Source organism: Xenopus laevis, chromosome 2L (genome assembly GCF_017654675.1).
Source record: "Xenopus laevis strain J_2021 chromosome 2L, Xenopus_laevis_v10.1, whole genome shotgun sequence".
In the NCBI taxonomy this organism is placed as follows: Eukaryota; Metazoa; Chordata; class Amphibia; order Anura; family Pipidae; genus Xenopus; species Xenopus laevis.
Window position 1 is genome coordinate 19997871 of NC_054373.1, and position 13168 is coordinate 20011038.

Here is a 13168-nt window from a genome sequence, read left to right on the forward strand (position 1 = left end):
GCTTAGAGGAAGCAGCAGAGAGTTCATCTGGAAAAATATCAGAATTGATGTTTTGGATGAAAGAATAATTTGATAAATCCATGTCCATCATGTTGGAGAAAGTGACGGATATGGTCCTACATAATCTACAGAAAGTTGAGACCACTGGAACCCAGATTGGACAAGTAGATAATAAAAGACGGCCAAAGTGAAAACAGCTATTACTAGGGTAGCTACCTGCTATCTGTGGATGAAGGAGTTTCCCTCAAAGACGACATGGAGAGACACCAGGACGCTATTCTGAAGAAGGCAAACACTGTAGGAGGCGCATCTTGCAAATCTGCTATAGCAAAAACATCAGTTATCAGATAAGATATGGCTACAGGAATTAGAGGAATCTATCAAAAATGGCGAAGATAGAGAGGCAAACCCTTGGAGATGGTTCTAATTCTATGTGCATCTCAGTCCCAGGTAGAAGAAGTTTATGGTTAAAACACCGACATGCCGATATTCAGTCTAAGCAAAACATATGCTCCTTGCCATTTAAAAAGGGAAGTTGTTGTTTGGCACAGAACCTAAATAATTTCTAAAGTATCAGCTCGGAAATCCTCATTTCTGCTGCAAGATTGCAAATAGAAAAGGAACACGTCAATAAATTCTAGAGCTGCTTTTAAAAAGTGAAAACAGTGAAGGCCAGGGAATTTGTTTACTAGACAGTAGATTGGCAAAACTCAGCCCTTTCAGGCCAAAAGAGGGGACCTTCACTTTGTTTGTGGAAGGAGGAAGATTAGCGGAATTCAGAGTGATGTGGGTTTGAAAAGTGTTAAACTCTTGGCTACTAAATGTCATATCAGAGGGATATCATCTAGAGCTTTTACAAAACAAAAACCACAAGAGCATTTCATTTCATCAGGCAGACCACAGACTTCAGAAGCCCAGAGAGCTTTAGAACTCATTATTGAGGATCCACTGAGCAAAATTCGCGTGTGTATTCTAATATTCTTGTGAAAACAGCCAAAGAATTCAGAGTCATCCTCAATCTGAGATTTTTGCACCCGATGTTAGCGGCGCCATCATTCAAGATAGAAACTCTGAGGTCCATCACACAAAAAGTCGAGGAGATTGGATGTCGAAATTGGATTTAAAAGATGCTCATTTGCACATCCCAGTTTGGAAAAAGCACAGGAAATTCCTCAGGTTCAGAATATTAGATCAGCATTTCTCCCAGCACAGATCCCAGGGTCTTCACCAAAATCCTTGCTCCAGTGGTAGTGAATCTCAGACTGCAAGGAATTCAGATGCAGAGTTTGGGATGGATTATTGACTGGGAAAAGTCATCCCCTGGCCTATTCCAAGTAAGGAATTGTGTAAAATGGACGAGGTGCACTCAAAAATCATTCAATTCAAATTCCTTTAAACATAAATTCAGGCAGATTTGATTGTCCTGAAAACAATTTATAGTCTTCCTAGACAATCTGAAAAACAACCAGGAAAATCCCCTGAAGTAGAAGAGGATCTCTGCATGGATGGCAATTAGGGATGCACCGAATCCAGGATTTGGTTCGGGATTTGGCCAAATCCTTCTGCCCAGCCAAACTGAATCTGAATCCTAATTTGCATATGCAAATTAGGGGTAGGGAGGAAAATCACGTGACTTTTTGTCACAAAACAAAGAACTAAAAAACGTTTTCCCCTTCCCATCCCTAATTTGCCTATGCAAACTAGGATTCGGTTCGGTATTCAGCTGAATCAACCGCAAAGGATTCAGGGGTTCGGCCGAATCCAAAATAGTGGATTCGGTGCATCGCTAATGGCAAAACGGTGTATGTATGTGCTCCCAGTTACTTCTAGTATAGGGCAATTTTGTGACATATTTGGAACCCCCCCATTTCTTTTTCCAATACAGTAAAACCAAAGCCCAGGCGCCGTTTACAATTTGCCTCTGATGTAAAAAGGCACGGCGTACGATTGTGCACCCAGAACTTTCCTTCTTTGCACAACTGCATTTATAATATGTTTTCTGTATACAATTCTGTGAAACTGACCCATTAAGCTACTGATGCTCCAGTGCCAATGTGAGGAAGGTGGAGAAGCTGTAGAGTGTGCCAGCAAGAGAATTATAAAGCCAGGCACCCCCCTATGCTCCCTAACCCTAGTTCTGGCTATGGCTGCAGGTTCGGGGAAAAAAGGGTGCAGAGGAAGCAGGTTATATAAGGTTAACACATATTTGTGCTTTAATAAATACTGGAATATGTAGCCTAATTTGGGGCAGACTTCTGAATAGAATACTGCAACACTTTGCTTCTGCCGTGCCCCTCAACTGTTGAATACCCGCCAACTCCCTCCTTCCCCCACCATGTACCCAGGGTGGAGGGGCCCAAAAAGACCAGGGCCAGTCCGACTCTTTTCCAATTTCATTTATTAACGCACAATGTATACAATATCTTTTCCAATTTTATAATAAATTCGGCCTAGGCAATCAGATGAAGGGTTTGTTCCTGCCACGAACCTTGAAAAACACCATGACAAACAAATATATAACAAATTTAAAACATCACCAGAATTTCATATTCTATACAGCACATCATTAATATACAGCTAATGCACAGAATTTTCCATAATAAATTAAAAAGCGAACTCCACTGCTCTGCTCGTTATTTACAAAATTCGCACATTTTAATTCCCTGGATTTAACAAACCGTGTAACGTACAGAAAATAAAACGTGTGCTACTTACATGTAACAATCAGATTGGATTCACTGTTATTATAGAATATATTTATATATACCTGAGAATCTAGATAAAATAAAAGCCCAATAAACTCATCCTTGGTTCCAATGTGTACAGTATGTTACTGCAGGGTGTCTTCATCTTTTTAAGTCTTCATTGTTTGGATTTGATCTAAAGGTAAATATACAATTGTTTCAATAGCAGTGAATTTGTTTCAGAGTGCGTGTGTTTTTTTTGTAAGTTTTGAAAATGCAAAATAAAAACCATTATAAAAACAGTTGTTTTTCTATATGTAATATAAATCTGGTTAGATATATAATTTTTAGTCATATATCTTACAGCAGAATCTAGCTAGCCATGCACAGGCAAATGAAAGCTACGCTTTGGCTCCTTCAGACTGAGTTGGCAGTTTATTTACCCCTCTATATGAAAATCAGGCAGGTTTGAAGTAGGCATGCACCGAATCCATGATTCAGCCAGGATTCGGGCTTTTCGAACAGGATTTAGCCAAAACAGTGTGCCATGGCCAGACCGAATCCGAATTTGAATATGTAAATAAGGGGTGGGAAGGGAAATCACAAAAAAAGTTTTTCTCCTGTTTCTTTCCCTCTCCCCCTAATTTGCATAGGTATTCAGTTCGGTATTCGGCCGAATCTTTCATGAAGGATTCGGGCAAATCCGAAATAGTGGATTTGGTGCATTCCTAGTTTGAAGATTCCATCAGTTGTGGACTGCATTGGAGTGTTAAAGGGGTTGTTCGCCTTCAAACAACTAGTTGTTTGCAGATAGATCACCAGAAATAACGACTTTTTCCAATGACTTTCTATTTTCTATGTGTGGCCGTTTTTCTAACATTAAGTGTCAAGTGTAATTTATTCACCATCTGAAGTAGATCTGGGAGGGGGGTCGCCGACCTTGTAAACTGTTCTAAATTGATACATTTAGTGGATACATTTCTTATCTTTGTCCCTGCTGAGCAGAATCCCTGGGTTTCATTACAGGCAGCTGTTAAGGTGGCCATAGACGAAAAGATCTGCTCGTTTGCAGACATCGCCAAACGGGCCGATCTTTCCCCGATATGCCACTAACGGGCATGGCTATATCGGGGGTAATCTGAAAATTCGGCCCTATGGCCGAACGATCAGATTATGATGAGAACGCAATGGGCTCCGGCAGGATCGACCAAACGACCGATTTCCGCTGGACGAAAAATGTCGGGAGTCTCCACACATGGTCTGAAATTCGTACGAATCCTCGATTCGTACGATAGGATCTTTGCGTCTATGGCCACCTTTTGACTTGATACAATAGTTGTTAATACTCCAGAGATGCTGCTGAGAAATGTATCAACTAAATGTTGTAAAATTGTAATAGATCAGAGTCTGCGCCAGAATTACTGAGCTGCCAGACTCAAACACTAGAGACAGGAACATTCAACTTTACACTTAGATTTTGGAAAAACACTAAGAAATAAATAATGGAAAGTAATTGAAAAAAGTCTTTATTTCTGGGGAACAATCTTAAAACAACTGAACTGAAAAAAGTGTTTGGAAGGTGAACAACCCCTTTAATGCCGTCCTCTGCCAATAGGCCTGCGTTGGTTCTTATCATGATCTGATCCTCGGCCTAAGGGCAAACGATCAGATCCACCTATGGCCACCTATGTGCTACCCCAACTAAAAAGCCACCTATGTGCTACCTCACCACATCTTAATGTGCATGGCCATCTTTAAGGGTAGGACTACATGGACCGTTTTTTTTTGGCGCAACCCGACGAACTGCGACAAAACGCCTGTGACAAGTCGCATGCGACAAAAATAAGGTAAGTGAATGCATTGTCACAGTGTTGATCTGACACGACTGTCGGATGCAGACGCATCGTCTGCATCAGACAGTCGTGTCGCATCAAATCAACGCTGCGACACCACGTAACATTGCATCAGCTTACGTTATTTTTGTCGCAGCACATTGGATCGCGCCGAAAACGTCTATGTAGTCCAACCCTAAAACAGAAATTCAGGCAGATTGGATTACAATATTACAATGCATAGTCTTCCTAAGCAAGCTGCAAAAACAACCAGGAAAATCCCCTAAAGTATAAAAGTACAAAAGGTGAAAAATTTGCTGGCATTTAATGCGCTCATGCAAAAAAACCCACACATGCCACACACAAAGTAAACACTCATGCCAGACTTTTCAGCTGTAGGATTTCTGCCCAGATGTCAATACACAATTGTAAAATAATAACGGAGTATGTGTGCACTCCCAGTAACGTCTACTAAAGGGCAATCGCTGACTCACGACTCGCTGAAAATGGAGGCTAACTTTTACCAGTGACATGACATTAGTGACATCTACTGGCCTTTTTGGGTATTACCCAAACCAGAAATTTATGAAGATTCATTATGTCACAATCAATGACGTTTTAATGATAGAAATGCATCAGATTAACGGTAGCGTTTGAATCAGCTATTAGATACTGTTCAATACTGTTCAATTATGTCTACCTCCTCCACTAATGAGCAGATTAACTCCTTTTGTCTGTGCAGTTGGTAACTTGCTAGAAATATGAAGCTATTCATGTTGGCATTGTTACAGGGAAATACAAATGAAGTGAAAGTGTAGGAGTAGCTGGTGGCTCAGTAACTACAGGGATGGGATCTTCCTTATGACTTACATTTATGAAGATCCTTCATAGAAGCTATTATTTGGCATGCTCAGTATGCGAAGAGTTAAAGGAAGGCAAACCCTACCCTCAAAGAACAAGTGGAGCCGCCAATGCTTTAACAGCAGGAGTGATGAGGTGGTTCACCTTTAAGTTAACTTTTAGTATGTTATAGAACGGCTAATTCTAAGCAACTTTTCAATTAGCTTTTTTTTTTTACAGTTTTTTTTAAATTATTGGTATGTTTGGCTGCACCGTGAATCCTAGGATCCCAAGGGGCGGCCCTTATATTTTAAAATGGCAATTTTCTATTTATGATTACCTAATGGCACAGACTACTAGAAAAGTACATTATTATGAAAATGGTTTATTTACATGAATCAGGGTTTTACATATGAGCTGTTTTATGCAATGTCTTTTTATAGAGACCTACATTGTTTGGGGGGTATAGTTTTCCTTTAATTGCTTATAAAAGCGTATAACAGTCTGAGAGGTACCAGCATCTGTGTTGTCCCGTGTATCCTTTTTATTAGAATTGGTAGGTCAACTTGTCAGCTTTGGCCATTTCTTCTGGCAGAGAATATGCCACATGTGCAATAACCCTAAGCTTTATGTTAGTCGTTGTAGTTCAGCAATTTATATACGGTCACATGCTTCCCAATTATGAATGCTATCTAAATATGGGAAACCCTGGGAAGATTATCTGAAATACTTGTTAGAGGATCTTCTATACAGTTTGCTTGAGTATTTGGTTACACAACACATATATTCAATAGAAAGTCAACAAAGATGTCATATTGATGACACGAGGATTCAATGGGATGATAGAACTTTACTCACTGTGTGATTTGTTCTGATAGCAGGAGAAATGGAAATAATAATAAAAAAGGAATAAATGAATTGAAAATAAAACGGGGATAAAAAAAGAAAAATGGAAGCAGTTTCATGGTGATAGGAATGAAAGAGCACTGAATAAATACGTACCCTGGAGCCAGTCTACACCTTCTTGGAGGCCTTCTCCTGTAAGCCCATCACTTGCACTGGAAAAAGGTAATAATGAGAGATAAAATGCTTAAATGCAACTAAATAATGTACTGGCACAGGTATAAAATATTACTGTTACGCTTTACTTTACTGTTACACTTTTTTTTGTGACCAAAAGCCCAACCTGCTGCCCTCTAGTGGCCTGGCAATGCACAAGCACTTAAAGGACAACTAAACCCCCAAAAGTCCCCACTGCCCCCGCTCCCTGCCTCCCCCTTAAACAGTCTTACCCCTGAATTGTGTCCACTTTAGCAATAGTGACCGCACATGCAGAGTCAGAGCAGTGGAGCTCACGGGCGCCATCTTCGCGCATTTCGGTATTCTTAGGGTCCCTTCGGTTACTTTCATCAATGCACAGTTGTCTCAATGGGAAGATGGCTCCAACTGCGCATGTGCCAATACTGCTCTCACATTACGAAGAATACCAAAGCGACGAATATGGCGCCCGTGAGCTCCTCTTCACTGACCCTGCATGTGCGGTCACTATTTTGTAGAGTGGACACATTTCAGGGGTAAGACTGTACAGGGGGGGGGGGCAGGGAGGGGGGCCAGTGGGGACTTTTGGTTAAAGAGGGGTTTAGTTCTCCTTTAAGCCTAATCCAAATTCTCAATATATTTCTTAAAGGAACAGTAACAACAAAAATTTAAAGTGCTTTAAATTAATTAAAATATACTTTACTGCACTAGTACAACTGGCATGTTTGCTTCAGTAAGACTACTATAGTTTATATAAACAAGCTACTGTGTAGCCATGGGAGCAGTTATTCAAGGCTGAAAAAGGAGAAAAGGCACAGGATACACAGCAGATAACGGATAAGCCCTGTAGTATACAATGGGATTCTTCAGAACTTATCTGTTATCTACTGTGTATCCTGAGCTTGAATGGCTGCCCCCATGGCTACACAGCAGCTTGTTTATATAAACTATAGTAGTACGTATCTTATCTACTGTGTATACTGTGCTCGAATGGCTGCCCCCATTGCAACACAGCAGCTTGTTTATATAAATTATAGTAGTGTTTCTATAGCATACACTCCAGTTTTACCAGTGCAGGGCAACACTGCAAAAGGAGCTTAAGCTGCACAAACACAATGGAAACTCTTACCAAATGTGCCACGGCTTATCCTTTATGTTCTCCAGGCTCAGCAACTGAGATACTTTTACGGATGACAGCGAGTCTCTTAGGTCCATCTTGTTAGCAAAAAACAGGACTGGCATTCGCCTGTGCTTTATGTCTGCAGAATGGTACAAAAGAACAGCTTTAAATTGTGAGAATGTGAAGAGTGCTGGTAATGTGACTTTAAGGTAGCGGAACATTATTGTCCAAATACATTGATAATGTCTTTGTCCCAACCAGTCAAATGCCTTATAGGACTAACAAAACTGACTCCAGAGGGCAAAACAGTTGGACACACACATGCTCGCGACTTGGTGTTATCCGTATAAGGGATCTTTTCGCAATTCAGATCTTCATACCTTAGGTCTACTAGAAAATCATGTAAATATTAAATAAACCCAATAGGCTGGTTTTGCCTCCAATAAGGATTAATTATATCTTAGTTGGGATCAAGTACAAGGTACTGTTTTATTATTACAGAGAAAAGTTATTTTGATAAAATGGAGTCCATGGGAGACAGCCTTTCTGTATTACAGAATTTTCTGGATAACAGGTATCCGGATAACGAATCCAACAACAGTATATATATATATATATATATATATATATATATATATATATATATATATATATATATATATATATATATATATATATCTATATATATATATCTATATCTATATATATTCCAAAAAAGACCAGCAACAGCGGGATATTCGTGCATCAAATTTAAAGTGTATTCACAGATGTGCATGAATAGCCGACGTGACGTTTCGGTCCACACAGGGACTTTCCTCATGGTAACCATGCTCACATTATATCTCAATATATATATATATCAATCTATCTATCTATATATATATATCTATCTATCTATATCTATATATATATATCCACAAACCGGTGCACTCAAAAATCCTCGTTGGTCACTGCCCAGGTGCTGGTTAGAAATAATACACAAAGCTGCAAAAGAACCGCACTCACAGGACTTGTCCAAAGTGTACAAAAATAGAAAATCTTTATTTCGACGTTTCGGCTCTAAACTCAAGCCTTCCTGAAGACGGCTTGAGTTTAGAGCCGAAACGTCGAAATAAAGATTTTCTATTTTTGTACACTTTGGACAAGTCCTGTTCTTTTGCAGCTTTGTATATCTATATATATATATCTATATATATCTATATATATATCTATATATATATCTATATATATATCTATATATATAAATATTCACAAATGATGCGCACTCCGTTCCTTCATATTCTTATTTATTTTATTCCATGATATATGTTACATTAACGTTTCGGTTGTGGTCTTCAACCTTTGTCAAAATGTTCCCTGCAACTTACTAGCTGCTTTCATATATATAGCACTCACCCCAACCAGTCCCTGCCTATAGCATGTCAATATCAATCATGGCCAAAGAACAACCAGCGCAACAGTAGTTCTGGTCAAATTAACATGGGTACATATTGACTCAGGAAATTAGAGAATTAAAGGGGAAGATCATCTTGAAATGAACATTTAGCTGTCTTTTTTTTTTAATGAAACACAAAATGCTGTCTAGTTGTTAAGCTCACTGGTCATTCTATCTAGAATGCATATTTAATGGAATGCTATTAATTTTTTTGTAATTTGTTTTTATGAGACTAGATTGTTAGGGGTAGTATTACTTTATATGGCTTATACACCTATTCAGTGCTTTTCTATCCTCTGACATTCAAATGTCTGGTAGTTGCTAGGGTCTCGTGGTTAAAATCTGTAATTACAACCCTTACTTTACACTTCCACCTAGTGGTTGAAGGCAAACACTACTCCAAGACAACCTCTTACAAGTGTAAAAGTAAATAGAAATCAAATCAGAATCCCAGGATAGAAACCTCATCAGTGTGTGACTGCTAGACGGTAATTGAACGGTTACCACGTATAAGGAAAAATGGTGCTAGTGGAATGATTGAACCAAATGTTTTTACAGATATGGGACCTGCTATCCAGAATGCGAGGGACTTGGGGTTTTCTTGAGAACGGCTCTTTTAGTAATTTTGATCTCCATACCTTAAGGAAGAACTACACCCCAGTTAATCAAAAACTCCCATCCCCTTCCCTCCATTGGCCTCTCTTCCCTGCTTTCTCCCTCCATAGTACCTTACTTGACATTGGCATATTCATGCAGAGTAGCACAGCGAAGCTTTGGGGTGCCATCTTCAGTATCTTCGGATCCTCTTCTCTTTCTTTGGCAATCTTTGGAGCTTTCTGGCACATGCTCAGTAGGCACGAATACCAGATTGGGCCCAACTGCACATGTTTGATAAAACCTTGTGTCTGTGATAACTTCTGTAAGGAATCCTGAAGATGGCGCACAAGAGCTCCTCTGCATGAATATGCCAACGTTAATGCCAGGGACACTCTTTCAAGTAAGGTGCTATGAAGGGAGAAAGCAATAGAGGGAAGGGGATGGGGTTTTTTGATTAATGGGGTTTAGTTCCCCTTTAAGTCTACTAGAAAATAATTTAACTTTAAATAAGCCCAATTTAAGATGAAGTACAAGGTACTGTTGTATTATTAAAGAGAAAAAGGCAATGATATTTTTAAAAAAATTTAGTATTTGAAGAAAATGGAGTCTATGGGAGACGGAAGGTCTATGTGGAGCTTTCTGCATAATGGGTTTTTGGATAAAGGATCCCATACCTGTACTTTAAAGACCGGTGTCTTTATCAGCCTTAACTACTATGTATACACCTTTTCATCTTCCTCGAAATTGACCTGGTATAATCTGGAAAGCTGGCTAAGCCCCACAGCACCCCAGGTATTTTGTTCATTTAATCACTGCTGATTGCTTCTTGTGAGATAGTTGTCCGTGTGGCTTTGAAATGGTGAGAAACATGTTATAGGTTAAGGCACAATCCCTAGTGTGCAATAGGGTGTCAACAAAAAAGTCAGGGCTACTTGTAGAGTCTATAGTGAAGCTACTATTAGAGCTCTGTGCCACAGCCATTAGCTGACTCAATGGTATCCACTGTGAATGGTCAATACTAATAATGTCAAGGCGAACTTCCCCTTTTATAAGTAGATCTTAACAAGGGGAATGATGGCCTATTTTAATTATAGCGGACGTCTGCTTTATTTGTATAGGTGTGTATAAAAGCAATGGGAAATAATGCAGTAACATGACTGGTTAATGCCATTCCGCTGTGCTCTAAATCTACACCTGGCTGCCTCTCCCTGGGAGTTCATAGTGCTCCTGAATGAAATATGGGCACGTGGGATGGATGGAGTACGGCTCTTACTAGTTAATATTACACATGCACGAGATTAATGGGTTCCTTCTGTGAATCTTTTTTTCATGTCAGTTCTGAACACGGGGAAACAGAGACTGAGATAATAATCAGGCATGGCCAATGCTTTATGTTGAGCAGTGATATAGTGCATAGCAGGAGAGGAGGCATTCTGAGCATACAAATAATATATAAATCATCTGCTGTGTGTTCTATATGCACTTTATTCTCTCTATTGTACCATGTATATGTTACACAGCAGACAATGAGGCTGCCAGGCAAGGGGGGGGGGGTAGAGGTTTGGAGCCACTAGGGGTTACGATTCCTGCCCTAGAACATTCATAGACTATGGGAGGACTATGAGAACATAGAGAAACGGGTTCTAATATCATATACGGTCCTACAGTCACCGATAAGTTTCACAAAGTACTTGAAGCTTGATTTTCAGACACACAGAGTTCCTTGTTGGATACTTATTGGCATAATGACATTTAACAAGTCCCTGGAAGAGACACGGACAGAGTAGGCACCAGCTTTGGGTACCACTAGTAGTGAGCTGGCCAGGAATCTTGTCAATAACAAAACAAGGAAAAGTTGTGCTCACCACTAATTTTTAAAACCATGTGCTCACCACTAAATTTTAAAACTACTTTAAAACAGCTTACTTGCTGCTTTCAAAGTAAAACTCCCAAACTTGGCTGCCCTTTTATTAGACACCAGTGGGATCACCTGACTATAGTTGGGAAGGGTGGGGGCTTGCAGGTAAAACTTAGTCCCTTTGTAAAATGTATAATAAAGCAATAGAATTCTTAATGAATCAGATGAAAATTGAGCGTAGGACTGGCCAGATATGGGATGACTTTGACGTAGTTGGCAAGCTTATATATATTGCAATATATGGACAAACAATCCCCGTTTTGTTTAAAGGGTAAGGCATTATTCAGTAGCAGTATGCACAAAATGTCTCTGTCTTAAATATATTGATAATGGGTTGAGTGCAGAGGACCTCTTTTATTTGTCTACAGGTTTTCAACCCACAACCTGCTACTTCCCAGCCTGAAGTCCTTTTTCATTTTATGACCCACTCAAGGTTTCACTCCCCTTTCATGACATCCCATTATATCACCAGAGGGGGGCATCCCTTCCTGAAGTCTGACCAACTACAAACCGAAACCTGGGGATAATGTCCTTGGTCTGAACCAAGAAATAATTCTTCAGATTATCTGAAGGCCCTAAAACCTTCAAATCACTCGATCTACCATTACCATTTATGAAACTGTGGGCCCTACAACCCTACTGCAGCTTGAATGGCAGCCTCCGTCGCTACATAGCAGACTATGTATATAAACTATATAGAGATCAGGTACAGCTACAAATAACTTTACGTTTTCTGTAAACTAGTTATAGAGCCCCAAATTATGGAAAGGCTGTCTCCCATAGACTCCCTTTTATCCAAACAATACACATTTTTAAAAAGGATTTCCTTTTTAAATAAATAAAACAGTAGCTTGAACTTGAGCCCAACTAAGATATAATTAATCCTTATTGGAAACAAAACCAGCCTATGGGGTTTATTTAATGTTTACATGATTTTCTAATAAACTTAAGGTATGAAGATGCAAATTAGGGAAAGATCTGTTATTTGGAAAACCCCAGGTCGCAAGCATTCTGGATAACAGGTCCCATACCTGTATTTGGAGAGAGGGGGTTATGATGAACAACACTACACTTGAAGTAATCTACTGGCATTTTAACTGAAGCGTAAACCTTTCCAAGATGGACAGTCAAGATTCATGAAAACACAAGTATGTTGACTCCATAAAAAGAAAAAAAAATGCAGGCAGGATCCAAGCAGTGGGCCAGTAATCTGATATTTCATGTACTCATAGGCCAAGCCATATTAATATTATTGTCATTAAAGGGGTTGTTCAGCTTCCAACACTTTTTTCAATTCAGTTGTTTTTAGATTGTTCCCCAGAAATAAAGACTTTTTTCAATTACTTTCCATTATTTATTTTGTATGTTTTTTCCAAAATCTAAGTTTAAAGGTGAATATTTGTGTCTCTGGTGTTTGAGTCTGGCAGCTCAGTAATTCGGGTGCAGACTCTGAACTGTTACTATTTTGCAACATTGAGTTGATCCATTTCTCAGCAGCATCTTTGGAGTATTAGCAACAATTGTATCAATTCTAACAGCTGCCTGTAATGAAACCCAGAGATTCTGCTCAGCAGGGACAAAGATAAGAAATGTATCAACTAAACGTATCCATTTAGAACAGTTTACAGGATCGGCGACCCCCCCTCCCAGAGCTGCTTCAGAAGGAGAGAAATGACACTTTACACTTCAATATTAGAAAAACCG

The 13168-nt window shown here is 39.4% G+C and overlaps 1 protein-coding gene across 3 annotated transcripts in view; it reads right to left on the bottom strand.

Moving 5' to 3' along the window:
- Positions 1-2381: 2381 nt before the first annotated feature.
- arl6.S (ADP ribosylation factor like GTPase 6 S homeolog) overlaps positions 2382-13168 on the bottom strand; it is a 44803-nt gene continuing 34016 nt past the window's right edge. The window contains exons 6-9 of one of the 3 annotated variants that reach the window (XM_041580815.1): positions 7524-7653; positions 6359-6414; positions 6215-6227; positions 2382-2880 (exon numbers count right to left, since the gene is read on the bottom strand). In XM_041580815.1, coding sequence (XP_041436749.1) covers positions 2847-2880; positions 6215-6227; positions 6359-6414; positions 7524-7653 — 233 coding nt within the window. In that variant the 3' untranslated portion in view covers positions 2382-2846. The remainder of the gene's footprint in view (positions 2881-6214; positions 6228-6358; positions 6415-7523; positions 7654-13168) is intronic. The other 2 variants (XM_041580816.1, NM_001171913.1) reach the window with 2 other exon arrangements.